This window comes from Phyllostomus discolor, chromosome 7, assembly GCF_004126475.2.
Source record: "Phyllostomus discolor isolate MPI-MPIP mPhyDis1 chromosome 7, mPhyDis1.pri.v3, whole genome shotgun sequence".
Taxonomy (NCBI): domain Eukaryota; kingdom Metazoa; phylum Chordata; class Mammalia; order Chiroptera; family Phyllostomidae; genus Phyllostomus; species Phyllostomus discolor.
This window is the reverse complement of record NC_040909.2, coordinates 48324018-48341283: the sequence shown is the minus strand read 5'-3', so window position 1 is coordinate 48341283 and position 17266 is coordinate 48324018. Positions and strand designations below refer to the sequence as shown.

The 17266-nt window shown below is 39.4% G+C and overlaps 1 protein-coding gene across 1 annotated transcript in view; it reads right to left on the bottom strand.

The window, feature by feature from the left end:
* Positions 1-17266, bottom strand: part of CACNA2D3 (calcium voltage-gated channel auxiliary subunit alpha2delta 3) — an 867352-nt gene that overhangs the window by 253655 nt on the left and 596431 nt on the right. The window contains 1 exon segment of the mRNA XM_028518873.2: positions 1947-1964. Within this exon segment, the coding sequence (XP_028374674.1) occupies positions 1947-1964 (18 nt within the window).

Below are 17266 nucleotides of genomic sequence, written 5' to 3'. Positions count from 1 at the left end.
ACTGATGCTTGTGAGAACCTCATCCTTCCAATAAAAGACTTAGCAAGTGTCACTCAGAGTACTGGGGAGAGAAAGGGAAGGTGTGAGGGGCAGGGATGCTCATATGTGACCAACTGAGACTGGGGGCCTTGCAGGAAAATGCCTTCAATCTACAGAGTGCCTCTCCTCAACTACATCCACCTGCCAGCCCAGAACCCAGAGGTTTATACTTAGTCTCCTTCAAAGAGCTGAATTGCTCAGCAACTACCTAGAGTTCTAAAACCATTTCATGCAAGGTTCTTAATAACTAATATTACTTCAATAGAGAGAAGACAGTTTGTAGGCATGGTGAGAAATGGGAGGCAGAGCTATTTCTTGTTACATAGGAGGCTGCAAAACAAGGCCCTTGGGTGGTTCACCATCTTTTGGAGACAGGGAAACCACTGGGGAATCTTCCTCAATTCTGAACTTTCTATGACCACAGGAACATGCTTCCCTTAGCAGGGCATGGGATGTGAGTCAATGTAGGATGACAGAAGAAAAGGGTTCAGTGGGCTAAGGGCTATTGAAGAATTATATGTCCCAGGAACATTTGTTCTTACCATATTCTGCATTGATTTGCTTTGAACTTTGTTTTAAAATTCCATGGCTGAGGGCATCTCAAGTTTGTGAGGAGTTTTCTACACCAGGATGCTTTTGTATATGGATCAGTGGAAATTTTATGAAACAAATGCCAGTAAGTTGAGGCCGGTCCATTTTTAGGCAATGGATTTGTTAAGTCTCTTTACAGAGAAGTTTCAAATGTGGCCAATTAAGAAAGCGTGACCTATCAAAGATGTTGGGCCTTCCAGATAATCTGGACTTCTGACCATATATTTATCCTGGAAGCTGTTGCTCTACTCAAATATGTTAACTTTTAATGAAGTGTTCAGTTGTTTTGTGATGGCACCGAAGTGTAATCAAACATTACCAAAGCCAAGTCACATACTAGCATGCCTTGCCTTGTTTAAATATTGCAAATGTATCTGAGTAATTGTGTAATGATTTCTAGGCCTCTGGTTGTCCATATGGTCTGAACAGACTGTCTTTTGTAGAGCAGTTGTGTGACGTCTCTCAACAAGGAGAAGCCAAATTATCTTTGCTTCAAATTGGAGAGTCTGGGAGATACTGCTGAAACTTCAAAGTAGTACCCTACCTCAACTCCTGAATAAAAAAACACCCCTCACCTGGTCACCAGAAAGCACTGTGTCTTCTGGAAATCTTGCATATATTTGGGAAACACACAAGTGAAATGCAGCAGGCATCACATGCCTTGTTTTCTACCATAACTGTCCTTAGGGTACAATACATGCCATGGGGACAATACAGCAAAGCCAGCACTACAGCCACATGAAATCTTTCTGGACAGAGAACATTCTAGGAGGGGAATCAAATAATCTCAGACAGACAATGAGGACCAGTGAAAGGGTGTGGCCATTGGCAGGAACTCTGCTCTAATGCTCCCTGGGTGGTATGAGTGACAAGATAAGAGAAGGAGCTGTTGATTTTTCCAATTAATAAAACCCAAGGGGAGTTTTCAGAGATTTGGCTTCAGAGCCCAGAATTTAAACTTGATCATTGGGTCTCTCTAGGAAAGTATCTCAGGGAAGATCTGGAATGCCCCTTGAAGGAATGTGCCAAACTCACCCTTGACCTATTATTTGAGAATTCTTAGCAAAATGGTTGGACATAGATTTCCCCCCAAACCACTGGCCACTACAGGGTTCTCTGGTGGAACTAACTTGGTAGGGAGACAGTAGACAGCTGACTCTGTGGGCCTTTCTGCACCTGTCCAACTCCAGGCTTCTAAAGCTGTAAGAGGAAAACCATTTCACTGGTCACGAACAGGACTGAGTGCACAAGGCCATGAAGACATGCACAACTCATGAGTTCTGGGGATGACTGGAAAGTGATGGAAAAGAGTTTACCTTTTGCGCCTGAGGGAGCTGAAAAATAAAGAGAAAACAAAAGAGAAAAAAGCAATCATTATATAAGAAGTTACGATTAACTGTAAAACTTTGTTCATCTGCTATTGGCAAAGGAAAAGACCACAACTGAGAGAAAAAGAGGAAAATAAAACTAAAGCCAAGTCATTTCCCAAAATAAAACTTCAGTGCTGATTATGTCACCTGCTGTCTGAATCTGTAGTATTAACAGATAATGTGAGAGCATGGATTTCGGGAATTACTATGCCTTGGCAGTTTGGTAACCTCCTGCACAGCTGGACCTGAGGTTCTGTGCAATAGCCCAAAACACACACTTCCAATATCCAATTCCTCCTTCCTGCATACTAACAGTTTCCAATGGAGGAGGGCTGTCTGGACACACTTGGGGTTGGGCAAGGGGAAGGAGCAACAGCTATTTGTCTCTAGTGGTTAGAAACCAGGGCTTAGTACTACCCTGTCCATCTGTCAAGTGTATGAAAGTTGAGAAACCTGATGCACATATAGGTGAGATCATTAGAAGTAGGCTATGCTTTTAAAGTCCATTTTTCTTGCTTTGTAGCACATTAACTGTTCCCTTTTATTGGTGGTTAAGGAAGCATGCACAAGAATTTGTGCATTTGAAGTAAAGCTGATATTCTAAGAACAACAAAAAGGCAGTCAATCGACCCATAAAATAAGACATAATAGCTTTCACAATGGCACAGGCAGGGAACTAAACTTATGGATGTATGTAAAAAGATGAACACTGACAAGATGTATTTGTCTATTTTTCTGCAGTGAGACTATTAGGCTGTGGTTTAATGACACAGCATTTGTGACTGCCATTATAGCATGCAGTATTTTAAAAAGCACATTTTTCTAATCTGGAGTGGGATTAATATTATCCATATATAAATAACAAATCTGGGAATTGCTTCATTTTCAAGATATACTTCTCATCTTAGAGATTACCATTTGTTGATTGTGAACTTGTCATCAGGCACTGTGTTAAGCCCTTTATTTGTATTATCAAATGAAGTCATAGCAGCCCAATATTAGGTACTCTTATTATCCCCATTTTACAAATGAAAAATAAAATGGAAATTAGAAGCTAAGTAATCATATAATGTCCTATAGGTAACAAATTGAAAACCTGGGTTGCCTGACTTTAGAACATACATATTCAACTCAACTCTTACATTAGTAAAGACTTGAAACAACTACAAACACTTGAAAATTGTGACCACAGACTTTCTGTCTCTAGGGTTTATAACATAAGAAACAGTAGAAGATGCAAGGCAACTAACCTAGCATCCCAGGGTCCCCATTTGGATCTTCTTCCTTCCTCATTCTTTTTACCCTGGAAGAATGCTCTCTCCCCCTGTGCACTAAGACCAGGGCTTTCTTGAACCCACCCTAAGGCTCTGACCATGTGTATGGAGCCCAGCAAAGGGCAGAAGGGACAAACCCATACCAACAAGGTGTCTTAGAGCTCAGGGACTTCTGCAGAACCATCTGAAAAATTTCCATGAGGAGAAGACCTCAACCTCTCCAACACCCATTTTCCAATTTTTATTTTGAAAGGTCTCCCAATTTAAGAAAACAGGAATACAAGCATGTCTTTCTAATCCTTTTCTCCCAGTTATGGCTGCCATTATTCAACAAGGAAGTTCACAAGTTCCTCCAGTGCTGCTCAAGAGGTCAGAAAAAAATGTATCAAGAAGTGAGAAATTGAGCCTAAAATGAGGAATCACTTAAAGAAAAGTCTCTTAAATATTAAACACCTTTTCACACAACAGAAAAGAAACCTTGGAGACATGAACATTAGGGGGATGATAAATGTGGGTTTCCTTAGGAAAGCATTTGTGTTGAATCACAGCTTATGTCATATGAAATGCACAGGGGGCCTCGAGAATTAAAAATGTTTGAGGAACTATAAAATAAATACCAAAGTTAAGTTCTATACAAACTGCCAGACTTCACAGGCCTCTTTGAAGAGAGAGCTGACCTTCTCTCTTGCTCTCTTTCTGGAGGTTTTATCTTAGGGGAGCAAAAACACCACTTTTTGACTCACCCATTTAAGTACATGAGAAGAAATCTGGGAAGGAAAATGAAAGACTAGGCCTTTGTGGTGATGTCCTCAGTTTAAGGCTGCCCTCAAACTTTCCACAAAACATATATTTTCCTCAAGAAATAACTCAGGAGAACAAAGAGCGACTTTCCTATCGGAGCTTTTAAATAACACAAATTACAGCTTGCAATACCCTAAACAGGTTGGACCTCGGAAAAGGAGCCCCAGAATAGAACATAACAAATTTAGATTGGATCACTGGCAGCCACAGATGCTACTGCTTAGGAATCGGCTCTCTGGAGGACATATCATTCACTCAACATTCACAAACAGTGTGCAGAGCCCCCAGCTGGGAGCCAGACCAGCTGGACACTGGGTCTACCTTTACCTCTGGCTGGAGTCTTGAGGCACATGCCTTCCAGCCTCTGGCCAAGGTGTTTGTCTGTAAAATGGGATGGTGGAGGAAGAGCTGGGAAATGGCCCAGATCTTGGATGGCCAGTAGGTTTTGCCTTGAGAGCCAAGTCTGGCTGATTAGCAATGGCTGTCTGGAAGGCCATGTTGAGAAGAATTCTGAAGTTATGTCTGAATTTTGTTAGAAAGAATGTAATAACCAATTAGCAATGTCTATTGTGAGCTGAAAAATAAGACAGAGCAGAAACATATTTCTGGACACAATGATCTCTAAAGGTCTTATCATACTTTTTCCTTTTTGTTCTGAGCACATCTATGATATTTATGTAATTTATTTCTTTAGTGTCTTCCTCCTACAAGGTCACAAGCTCCATAAGAGCATGAGAAGGGTACTATCCCTGTATGTACTGTAAGTCTCTATGAAGTTCTCTAAGCTGTGCCTGTGACTGGTGCTCTCCTTATTAAAGAAGGTAACTTCTTCCTAGGGTATACCTAGGGTGAATGCCAGAGAAAGATAATGAGGTAACTGCCTTGAATCCACATCCCACCCCACACCCACACACATGTTGGTAACCCAAAAAGATGACTTTCAAGAGAAAAATAAATATCTTGACCGGGAGAATAGATATGAAGCTCTCGGCCTCCTGTGTGCCTGGCATGGGTTTCTGTATCTGTACAGATTACCTCACTGACCCACGGATGTGCATAAAACCAGCCTGCAAACTTCCCATCATCCTGTGGCCACCTTGTCAGGCACTGTCAACTGAATTTCACCTCTCTGGGTCTGTTTCCTCACTCATTATAGAAAGGTCTGCACAGGTGACTGCAGGTTCCTTCCAAGCCAAATGCTTCCAGACTGGATGATTCTACACCCAACTGTATACATCCTCCAGTCACTTCCTAAAAGGAAGGGTAAAGAAGGGAATAAGACATGGTGTGCTGTGTGCTTGACATTAACACCTAGAGAAAAACTGGGTGCAGGATGCAACCATGGGACAACTCATATTGAAACACAGGAAGACTGAGGATGTGTCATTCAAGAGAAAAGGAAGGAGAGTAAAGTGATAAAGGTGAAGGTGGCGGTGATAATAGAAATGGCCACTCTTTAGTGAACATCCTCAATGGACCAGGTATTTGGTTAAGTGCTTTACTATCTTGAGCAATGCTGGTATTCAGAGTGGATCTTTTGGTTAAATATTAGTGTCACCTTCGGTTTATAAATGGTGAATTGATAATATATCTCATCCTTGAGCAACATGGGTTTGAACTACATGAGTCCACTTATTCATGAATGTTTTCAAATAAATGCTATAAGTATTATTTTTATTTCTTATGATTTTCTTAATAACATTTTCTTTCCTCTAGCTTACTTTATTGTAAGAGTATAATATATAATACATATAACATGCACATAATAAAATATGTGTTACTTGACTGTTTATGTTATCAGTGAAGCTCTGGTCACTATTAGGAGGGTCCAAAGTTATACGTGGATTTTTGACTGTGCAGGTATGTGGAGGGGGGTGTTGCTGAAGTTGGCACCCAGGAGTCCTGCACTGTTTAATAGTCAACTGTATTTAGAATGGCTAAGTACAAGTTCACCAAGCCAGGAAGTGCTTGAGCTAAGGGTCAAAGTCAAGTCTCTCTGCAGCCTACTTCTGCTTTAACTCTCAGGATCAAGATACTGCTTCTCATGCAGACCAAGGGTGCTAGCACCAACCTAGGCTCCTGAAGGGTTTGGGGAACCTCTCAGGCCATTCCATCTGGGCATCTTCCATGTGAGAAAGGTGCAATGAGTAGTCCTGGCACCTGTTATTTATGGGACAGTCTAGATGGAAGACAGGGAATCCAGCCTATCATGTCTCTCAGCATGTGACACATGATGTGTGATATAGCCCAAATATTTACCACTTCCTCTCCTGTCACACACATTGACACTTGCTCTTTCCTCCTCCTTGAACTCTCTCTCTACACACTCACCCCCCCTTTGTCTAGGAAATACTTCCACTTCTCTGGTCAGTTCTCACTATCACAGAGAAGCCTTCTCTGACCTCACATATCATAAGTCCTCACTATAACATGCACATCCTATTCATAGCATAGTTACTGCTGGTTGCAGTAACTGACATTCTGCCCTTTTTCATAACAGAATCCCAACTTTTAGCCAGGCTCAGCAGCATGACCCTATTAGAGCTGAGTATGGCTGATCTAGATGTGGCCAATGAGATATCCATGGATATGGCTTTTCCAAATACTGTCATTAAAAGGACTCCATCCATCCTGCTGCCAGGGAGGGAGAAAGAATGGCTGGTGCACTAGCAGTTATTCTGGACCATGAGGTTATTGTGAGGGTGGAAAACACACTAGGATGTTGAGGACAGTACAAATGGCGGGCAATTATAATAGCTATGACATGCTATCCACCATTCTAAGTACTTTACCTATATTTATTGAAAACTCATAAAAATCTTATTAGGAAAATTATATTATTATCCTAGTTTTGCAGACGATACAACTACAAGGTCACACATCCAGAGCAGCAAAGATAGGATTTGAGAAAGGGAATTAGTGAGAAGGCTATTAAAGAATCTAAATGAGAGAGAATGTAAAACTGGATCAAGGTGTTGGTGGGAGAGGTGGCAGGCAGCGGTCTGACCCTAGATCTATTTGAGAGTAGAGATGATGGACTGGATGACAACTGAGAGAAGGAGAGACATCAAGTGTGTGTCCAAGGTATTTGGCCCAAGTTAACTTACAAAGAAGAGAAAGACTATGGGAGAAGCATATATGACGGAAAAATACACAAAGTTCAGTTTTGTCTAAAATTGGTAATTTTAGGGTGTCTCTGAGACTTTCAGGCAGAGGTGTAGGGTAGGCCATGTGGTCACTGACAGTGGGCAGACAAGGCCACCTAGGAAGTGGGGGGGTTGCACGGTGGGCCACGAGAGGAGTTGTAAGGGTCACTGCAGGTGAGTAGAAGGAGATCAGAGTATACTCTGAGTCCCTGACACTCAATAAGAAAGAGACAGTGCCTCCACCAAGGAAAGGGGAATACTTTGTTTTAACTTTCCTTATATACTTTGTTTCTCTCTCAGGGTTCCAAGCAGAGCCATGGGGACAACTGAGGGGACACTCACCGGTTACTCTTGCTCAGCCAAGTTACAGAATTGAGTGGACTGTTTTTCAAAAATAAAACTCCAATTAAAGATCTATTGATCAAAACAACACATTTCACTATAAAATATGTAAAGACCAAATAGGAAACAAAGTAGTTTCTTGCCAACTGAGTTAAAAAAAAAAAAGCCAGGCCTACATATGTTTATTCCATTTGTAAAACTGGCCCTTTGCCTCAGGCCTTATGAATGAGCAATACATCCCTGCTTGCTGCAAAGGTTCTTTGTGTTCATTTTTTTCCTTGTGCATGTTTGCATTTATAATCTTCCATTCTTCTTCATTAAGCCATGTGGGTAAATATCCCTACTCCTCTATATATCAGAGGCAATTCTGTTAATTGGCTCAAACTCCAAAAACTATGCCAAGGAGGGAAAGGTCTACGATGAGATGAGATTTGGAGATACAGGTTCTGTCCTACATCTACCCACTCCTGCCACCCCACACAAGTCACCATTGTTGCCCATCTGTCTCCTCGCTTTCATTCCTCCCCCCAGTCCTTTCTCTTTACTGCATCCAGATTGGTCTAATGACATAAGCCTGGTACTTTGCCAGCCCTGTTGTCCAAGTCTTGCTTGCTTGCCTCAAAGCCTTTGTGTGGCAATCTCTGATTGACTGATTCTCTGTCCCTTGTCCATGTCAATCCCATGACACCCCCCACGACTCCCACCTCACTGATTCCTGTCCATCCGTCAGATTTCAGCTCTGATGACACTTCCTCTGATAGGAGCCCCTATATCAACCCAAGTGTTTTTCTATGACATCATCTTATTTATTCCTGTCTCAGCATTCATTGTATTTTGTAATCTTCTTATTTACTTAGTTGTTACCTCTCCACCTAAGAACTTAAATCCATCCAGGGGCCATATCCATCTCATTCATTGTTTTTTGGTTTTTGTTTTTTGTTTTTTAAACCAGGGACTAGATATGTACTGTATCTGGTCCTTGGTAAGAATGTACCATATTTTTCAGACCATAAGACACACCTAGGTTTTAGAGAAGGAAAAAAGGAAAAAAAATTTGAAGCAAAAAGTGTGGTGAAATATTTAATAACATCAATAACATAGTATTTCACCAATGTAAATGTAAACAGAACTCAACAGCAGCATTAACAACCATTATTCCTCCCAAACTTGGCATGGGGTGGGGGAGATGAGTCTTATAGTCCAAAAATATGGTAGTACATATTTGTTCAAGGCAGGGAGAGAAATAGAAAAGAAAAAAAGAAGGGAAAAGAAAGATGGATGAAGGAAAGAGGAAGGAGGAAAGAAAAGAAAGAAACTAAAAAAAGAAAGGGAGAAAAGAAAAAGGATGTAGGGATAGGAAGAAAGGAAAGAAGACAAGGAAGCAGGAGTAAAGGAATGAAGGAAGGAGAGAGGGCTTTGGAGTTCGGTAAGCCAGGTTGCAAATCTAACATCTACCACTTCCCAGCTGTAAGAACTTAGGCAACAAAATAATACTGTCTCATGGGATTAGTGCAAGGAATAAGTTAAATACATGTTCAGAATCTACTAAAGCTGCTGGCAAGCAATGGTTGCTGCTTTTACCCCTTGACTTTGTAACCTCGAGTTTTTAGGGTTTCACATACCCAACCGCAGGGTATGTGAAAGTTTATACTAACAACAACTACTGCATGGCCCACAGATGAGCCACAGACTGGGATCACAATCCCCCGCAGTGGGGTATCCCTTCTTCACAGTGGCTTATGTGAAGCAGTGATAAGGACTGAATAAGCTGCATTCGGCAGAGTGTGACTTTCACAGTGGGCATGTTTCTCTTTGCTTTCATCATCAACCCCTTTCTTGTGTAGTAGTCCCCATGCTCTGGGCCAGTTCTATTCCAAGCCCCATGATGTGGACAGTGCCCAGGCCTAAGTCAATCCACTTGTCACTCTTCCATAGCCATAGCAATTAGCTCAAAGTGGACGTGTGACCTAACCTAACCTAAGCCAAAAATTACACCCCTCTCACCATTTTTTCCTCTTCCCTTTCCTCTCCAAACTATAGTCTGTACTGCTGGGGACATTGAAAGGGGCCTGAGAGGGAAGCCAACACCAGGGAAGACAGAGTAGTGAGATGGCTACAATTCAATGCCAATGATGTCATGTGAGTCCCATGTCATGTGAGTGTCATGTGACTTAACTTCCAGTCACTTCCAGCTTAGTATGAGCCATGGGGGCATCCTGAATCAACTGAGTCTTTCATTATTCCCATATATACTGCTGCTGGCCAGCTCCAGGGACATGCCATGGCTGTTATGATTAAAATTTATTTGTACAAATCAAGGGATTTATCAAAATATTTCTGTACTGTTTGCTCAGTCTCAAAATTTCTCAGAAGTAATTTCCTCAAAAGATTTCTAATGCAGTGTGTAAAATTTTCTTAAGTACATATAGGGCATCATTTCTCACAAGTCTGGAAGCTATTTTTGGTCTTTCTGATGATATTAGATAAGTCAGGAGAAAAAGGGTATCTCCATGTCATTCTCTTTCTCTGAGAACCTCCTTCTCCTTCTGTCTTTACATGAGTGGCAGTCTACTTTCTTTACTCCATATTCCTTCTCTTTCTCCTTAAGTGCAGACTTCCTGTTGCTCATTCTACAATCCCTAATTGAGGTGACTGCCCAAGTCTTGTGGCTCCCATTAGTCCCTCATCATGGCAGTGCTAATGATGGAGCAGAGACCGGAAGAGGTGGCAGAGACAGAAACCTTGCAGAGTGCAAGAAGAGAACAAACACAGGGTTGGTAAAAGAAAATAAATGTAAGTGAATTTTCCACTTTAAAATTCTTCAAGTCTTCATTAAAAGTTTTGCTTCATATCCTATTAGTCCTTCAAACCTTGTTAGAAAGACTCATAGGGAGAATGACATCTATGTATTCCAAATTGTCTTGCTTTTATCAGTTTGGGTGTTATCTCACTTGACCATTGATCAACCAGTTTCAGGCAGTGTGCCACAAGAGTTTTTGAAACATGCAATGCCAGGGACTCTGACTTCTTTTCCCTTGGATTGTCAAATAAAAAAGTGAAAACAGACAACACAAAAATAGCCATCTAGTGTGAATGAATCAAAATTATACCTATTTTTGTCATATTAGGAAAAATATACATTTTGGTGAGCCACAAAATTTTAGTAATTAGTTTATATATGCCATAAGATGAGAAAGGTTGAAAATCATTGCCATAGACAATTTATTAGTGATTTCTCAACATCTGCTTTGGGGTATAGATCTCTCTCTCTCTATATATATATATAGAGAGAGAGAGAGAGAGAGAGAGAGATCCACAGAACGAACCCTCTTTGCAACACATAGACTTTTTGAAGTGTTCCTTTAAAAAAATTCACAAGCATATTCTTTGTAGAAAAGGAGATATAAAAAAAGACAAAAAAGTTTTAAAGCCACCTACGATGCTAATATCCTTTGATGATCTCAGGTAACATCATGTTGAATGACTGCATGGTGTTCAATTATTTAAATGTGCCATAAATTATTTATAGAATTCCTTATTATTAGCTGTCTGAGTTGTATTCACCTTGTCACTAACATGAATGACACTAATAAACATCCTTGTAATAAACATCCTTATAGTAAAATCATTGCATACATTCTCAACTTTTCAAGAAGTTTAATTTTTATTTAAAGGTAACTGTATATTTTAGTCCAAATGCTCTCAAGAAAAGTTGTTAAAATTGACTGTCTGACCAGGATTCATCTCACCACCCCTAGGTCAACACTATGTATTATTATCTTAAAAAGTCCTCCAGTAATTTTTTAAAATAGGTCATATGAATGGATCTTTTCTGTGATCCAAATAAGTTAAAGACAGAGAGAATACTCAAATTCAAAATTCCTGAACAATCAAAGGGCTAGCTCTGCTGCAGGGCTCACTGCAGACTAGCAACTTCATGGTATTCAGTAGAAAAGAAGTGGATTGACAACTAAACATTGGATTTTTCAAACTTAACTTTGGATGAAAAAAAATCTGGTGTTTTTTTGTTGCAGCAGTAGAGCCATGCCTGGATAAAAGGCAAACCTTCATAAATTATTCATTGAATGGTAGACAATTTTGGGGATGCTGGAAAGTGTGGATTATTAATGGGTAGACCAGAACAATTCTCACATTACATATAGCTAAGGACTATCAACTGGGAGAAAATCTCAGACATGTTGCTCACTATAATGTTCTGAAAATTCTTACAGTAAGAAGTCATTTCTCATCAGACTTCAACTTTGCATTGTATTGGAAAAGTAAGTTTCCAACTAAGTTGTCATTCTTTAACCTTATTTTGGGTGGTCATCTTGCTGAAAAATTATCCAGAGTTCTGGCAATGTTGGGGAGTCAGTCCATGGTCTTGCTTATTCCCTGTGAGAACACAGGTTGGTAGAATTAAAGAAAATTGGCAAAGTCCAGATAAAACTACCACGATGATGCATATGTATTTCCTGCTTGGAAACAACTTTGGTCCACGGGGCAGTCCATGGATCAGTTTAGATTAAAGATAATCTGATAGGGAAGGAAGTTCTATTCTGCAGGATTCATTTTGGATCTGAATAGGATGCAAAGCCATTCAGACCTTCTCCTGAACTCCCACCCTAGCAGTGTCACTTTTCAACATTGTAACTACTTCCAGTTGGATGCTCTAAGTTCCTGGTTTTAATTAAAACTTAATTTGCAAAAATGTTACATAATTTATGCATGTGAAGCAATTCCTCTGAGACTATGAACTTGGAGCCAACTCAGGGACATATAAGGAGACATTTTACTGAGAAGATTGGGGGAGAAAAGGCAGGTGGGAAGAGAAATACCAACATGGATGCAAAAGAGGAAGGTACTGATACTTTCTTTCAGCCTTCCACAACCTGGATCTGCAGCCACCTGGGAGAAACATGGGCCTTGATGTCTAAAAACAGAGAGCACAAATGGCATATCATAGACTCAAAGAAACAAAAAAATCAGCAATAAAGATGGCCCTCCAAAAGGAGATGTTGAGCCAAAGAATTTGAAACCCTCTAAAACAGATTAATGGGTTCCCCCCTCCCCACAAAAAGACACATAAAAAATTCTCAGAGGAGGGGCAGGGATAGGTGGAAACTCTCTGTGGAGAGAAGCACTGGTGGGCACCATTGTTTCGTTTGTTGTGCTCTCCTTCCACTTGTCTGGCCCAGTGTGAGCAGGCACCAATCTGTCCCTCCCCATCAACCTGGATAACACCATTCACCCTGCCCTGCCATGCCTGAGATCCAGCCTCACCCAATCCATGTGCCCTTGCCAGAGCCTCTCAAATGGCTCCAGACCCACCATACATAGCTGCCAGCCTTGGCTCCCATCACAGGTTTTCTCAAGTGGCACAAAACTCAGCCCAAGCACCAGACAGTCTCAATACACACTGCAGTCTTTCCCAAGGAGCCCCAAGTGAGACATAAGCAGTGTCAGCCTTGGCTAACACTGTGGCTCCTATTAAGCAGGCTCAAGCCCAGCACAAGAAGTTTTCCTTGGTTCACAAAGTAACCTTTCCAAAGCCACTCCATGCCCAGAAGGAATTGTGGCCAGCAACAGTGCACCCTGAAGCCCCTCCCAAGAGGCTCAACACCTGATATATCTGGCAGCCAGGTTTGACTCACAACCAGAGCCTCACCTAAGAATCTCCAAACTAACACATCTGACAAGGATCTCAATGGCACCAGAGATCCCCCAGAGTAGCTCCCACTCTGTGCTGCCAGCCTCCATCCACCAGATCACCTAAAGTAGTATGTCCTATCCTCATAGCCAGTCAACCTGAGGGTCAATCCCACTCACTGGAATGCCAACAGTGATTGTAGTTCTACTATAACAGGAGGACACACACAGTCCACAAAGGGGACATGCCTGGGGCATCTGGCTCTAGTGAGCAAGGGAGATTGTGTCACTGGGATGCACAAGATCCCTCCTACAAAAGGCCTTCTTTTCAAGACTGGGAGACACAGTGGACCCATCTAATACAAAGAAACAAAAACAGAGAGACAGCCAAAATGAGGAGACAGAGGAATATGTTCCAACTGAAAGGTCAGGATAGAATCCCAGAAAAAGAACAGAATGGAGATAAGGAATCTACCAGATAAAGAGTTCAAAGCAATGGTGATAGAAATGCTCAATGAATTCAGTAGAAGACTAGAGGAATTTAGTGAGAACTTCAACAAAGAGACAAAAATATAAAAAAGAACTAATCAGAACTGAAGAATATAATAACTGAAATGAAAAATGCATGACAGGAAATGAGCACCAGATGCGGAACAATGGATCAGCAATCTGGGAGACTAGTTAGTAGAGATCAACAAAGCAGAACAGCAAATAAATAAATAAATAAATGAGGATAGACTATGGAACCTTTGTAACAACATCAAGTGTACCAACATTCACATCACAGGGGTCCCAGAAGGAAAGGAGAGAGAGAAAGACACAGAAAACTTATATGAAAAATAATGGTTGAAAAATTCTCTAACCTGGTGAAGAAAATAGCTATTCAAATCCAGGAAGGACAGAGTGTTCCAAACAAAATAAATCCAAAGAGGCCCACACCAAGACACACCATAATTAAAATGCCAAATGTTAAAGACAATGAGAGAATCTTAAAAGCAACAAGAGAAAAGCAGCTAGTATTACAGGGAACATTGTAATATTATTAAGTGATTTTTCAGCAGAAATTTTGCAGGCCAGCAAAGAATCACACAATATATTCAATGATGAAGGGATAAAACCTACAACCAAGAATGCTCTAAACAGCATTCTTGCTGTAATTCGAAATTGAAGGAAGGATAAAGAATTTCTAGCCCTGGCTGGTGTGGTTCAGTGGATTGAGCACTGGCCTACGAACCAAAGGGCCATTGGTTTGATTCCCTGTCAGGGCACCTGTCTAGGTTGCAGGCCAGGTCCCCAGTATGGGGAACACAAGAGGCAACCACACATTAATGTTTCTCTCCCTCTCTTTCTCCCACCTTTCCCCTCTAAAATTAAATAAATAAAATCTTTAAAAAAAGAATTTCTAAGAGAAGCAAAAGCTAGAAGAGTTCATCACCACTAAACTAGTACAACAAGAAATGTTAAGGGATTTCTTGAAGCAGGAAAAAAGGCCAAAAGTGAAAATAAAATGTAGGGGAAAATCAACTAATAAAGGCAAACTTTTATTTAATATAGCAGATTAATCAATTAAGAAGTTAGTATGAAGGTTAAAAGACAAAAGTAGTAGGATCATGTGTAACTACAACAATAAGTTAAAGAATATGCACACACAGATGTAAAATACATTAAAAACATCAACATAAAATCAGGCCAGTAAAAAAATGTAGTGCTTTGGAATCCATTCAAACATAAGCAACCACCAACTTAAAAATAGAGTGCTCTAAACATAGGTTGTAATATATGATTCTCATGGTAACCACAAACCAAAAACCTACAATAGATATACAAAAAAATAAAAATAAAGAGAGAAATCTAGGCATATCACTAAAAAGTCATCAACATACAAGAAAAAAGAGCAAAAGAAAAAGAAAGGAACAGAGAAGACCAAGAGAATAATAGAAGAAAGACCTACTAAAACCACCAGAAAGCAATGAATAAAATGGCAAAAGTACATACCTATCAATAATTACTTTAAATGTAAACTGATTAAATTTTCCAATCAAAAGACATAGGGTGAATTGTTGCATAAAAAAAAAACAAGACTTGTGCATATGTTGTCTAAAAGAGACTCACTTTTAACTGAAAGACACACACACTGAAAGAGATGAAAAAAGATATTTCATGCAAATTGAAACAAAAAGAAAGCTGGGGTAAAAATACTTATATCACACAAAATAGACTTTAAAACAAAGGCTGTAATAAGAGACAAAAAAGGCATTATATAATGACAAAAAAGATCAATTCAACAAGAGGATATAAAACTTGTAAACATCTATACAACCAACATACAAACACGTAAATACATAAAACAATTATTAACAGACATAAAGGGAGAGATTTATAGTACAAATAATAGTAGTAGGCACTTTAATACCCCACTCACATAAATGGATACATCATTGAGATAGAAAATCAATAAGGAAACACTGTCCTTAAATGATATATTAGATTAGATGAACTTAATAGATAGTTAGAAAATATTCCAACCAAAAACAACAAAATACATATTGTTGTTAAGTGCACAAACAATATTCTCCAGGATAAACCACATGTTAGGCCACAAAACAAATCTCAATAAATTTAAGAAGACTGAAATCATATCACCCATCTTTTCTAATCACAATGATATATTAGAAACCAGTTACAAGAAAAAAACTGTAAAAAAAAAACCCAAACCCACAAACATGTAGAGGCTAAACAACATGATACAAAACACTGTATGGGCTAACTATGACATCAAGGAGGAAATAAAAAAATATCCTGAGACAAAAGAAAATGAAAACACAATTTATAATGGAGAGATGCATGGATATATATACATATACAAATACACACAAAGATATTACTCAGTCATAAAACAGAATAAAATCTTGCCATATGCAGCAACATAGATGAACCAAAAGAGTACTGTGCTAAGTGAAATAAGTCAGACAGAGAAAGATAAATATCATATGATTTCACTTATATGTGGAACATCAATAAAACAAATAGAAACAGACTCATAGATACAGAGAACAAAGTGATGGTTGCCAGAGGCAAGGGGATGGAAGGATGGGTGAAAACTTAAGGGAAATAAGATGTACAAACCTCCAGTTAAAGAAAAATGTCATGGATATGTAATGCACAGCATAGGGAAAATAGTCAATGTTATCATAATAACTTTGGTGACAGATGGTTACTAGACTTTTTGAGATGATCACATGGTATGGAATATAAATGTCAAATCACTGTGTTGTACACCTGAAACTAATATAATATTGTATGTCAACTTTACTTTAATAAAAAAAACCTCAGAGGAAAAATATAATAAAAACTCAAGAGTCTGCAATGAAACCATTACTTCACTCAACAGATGTCTTCAAGAGAGAATTTTCAGATCTGCCAAACTGTTGAGCCACAAAGAAATCTATGTAGTAACTTAACTAGAAATATGAGTCCCCAAGAAAGACAACCAGAAAGACCTCCCCCTCAATGCACATCCTTTGTTAATTATAAAATGAATGAATCTCTAGTCACCCTCCATATCTGCAATGGAAAGAGTTTATAAACAATATATAAAATGGAAAGAACTGAAGGGGCCAGAAATGAAGGTAAAAACACATTCCACACACTCACAAAGAGTAGGCCACAATGTCAGAGCTATATTTTTAGTGGCCAACAAGTAAGTTACATATTTCAGTGCAGATTATCTCTATCTATGTTTCTATAACTCAAAGAGTCAATTTGGTTCTTGTACTTCCTGTCTCCTATGACAACCTTAATGATCTATTAGATAAAAACTATGTAGTTATTTCATTAATTAAGTCTGTGTTTCACAAGAATGAACACATCATAAAGATGGTCAAGGGTAAAGATATAAGCTGTGAATAACAGACAATCCTCTGTCAATGTTCTCAATTAGGGGATCCTTCAGGAAACTTCCACCTCTGTGATTCTAGTCTGTGAAAAGCCTTTGATTCTAGTCTTAAAGAAATTCTTGTCTATGAAAAATCTATGAACATTTCCTTCTCTTACA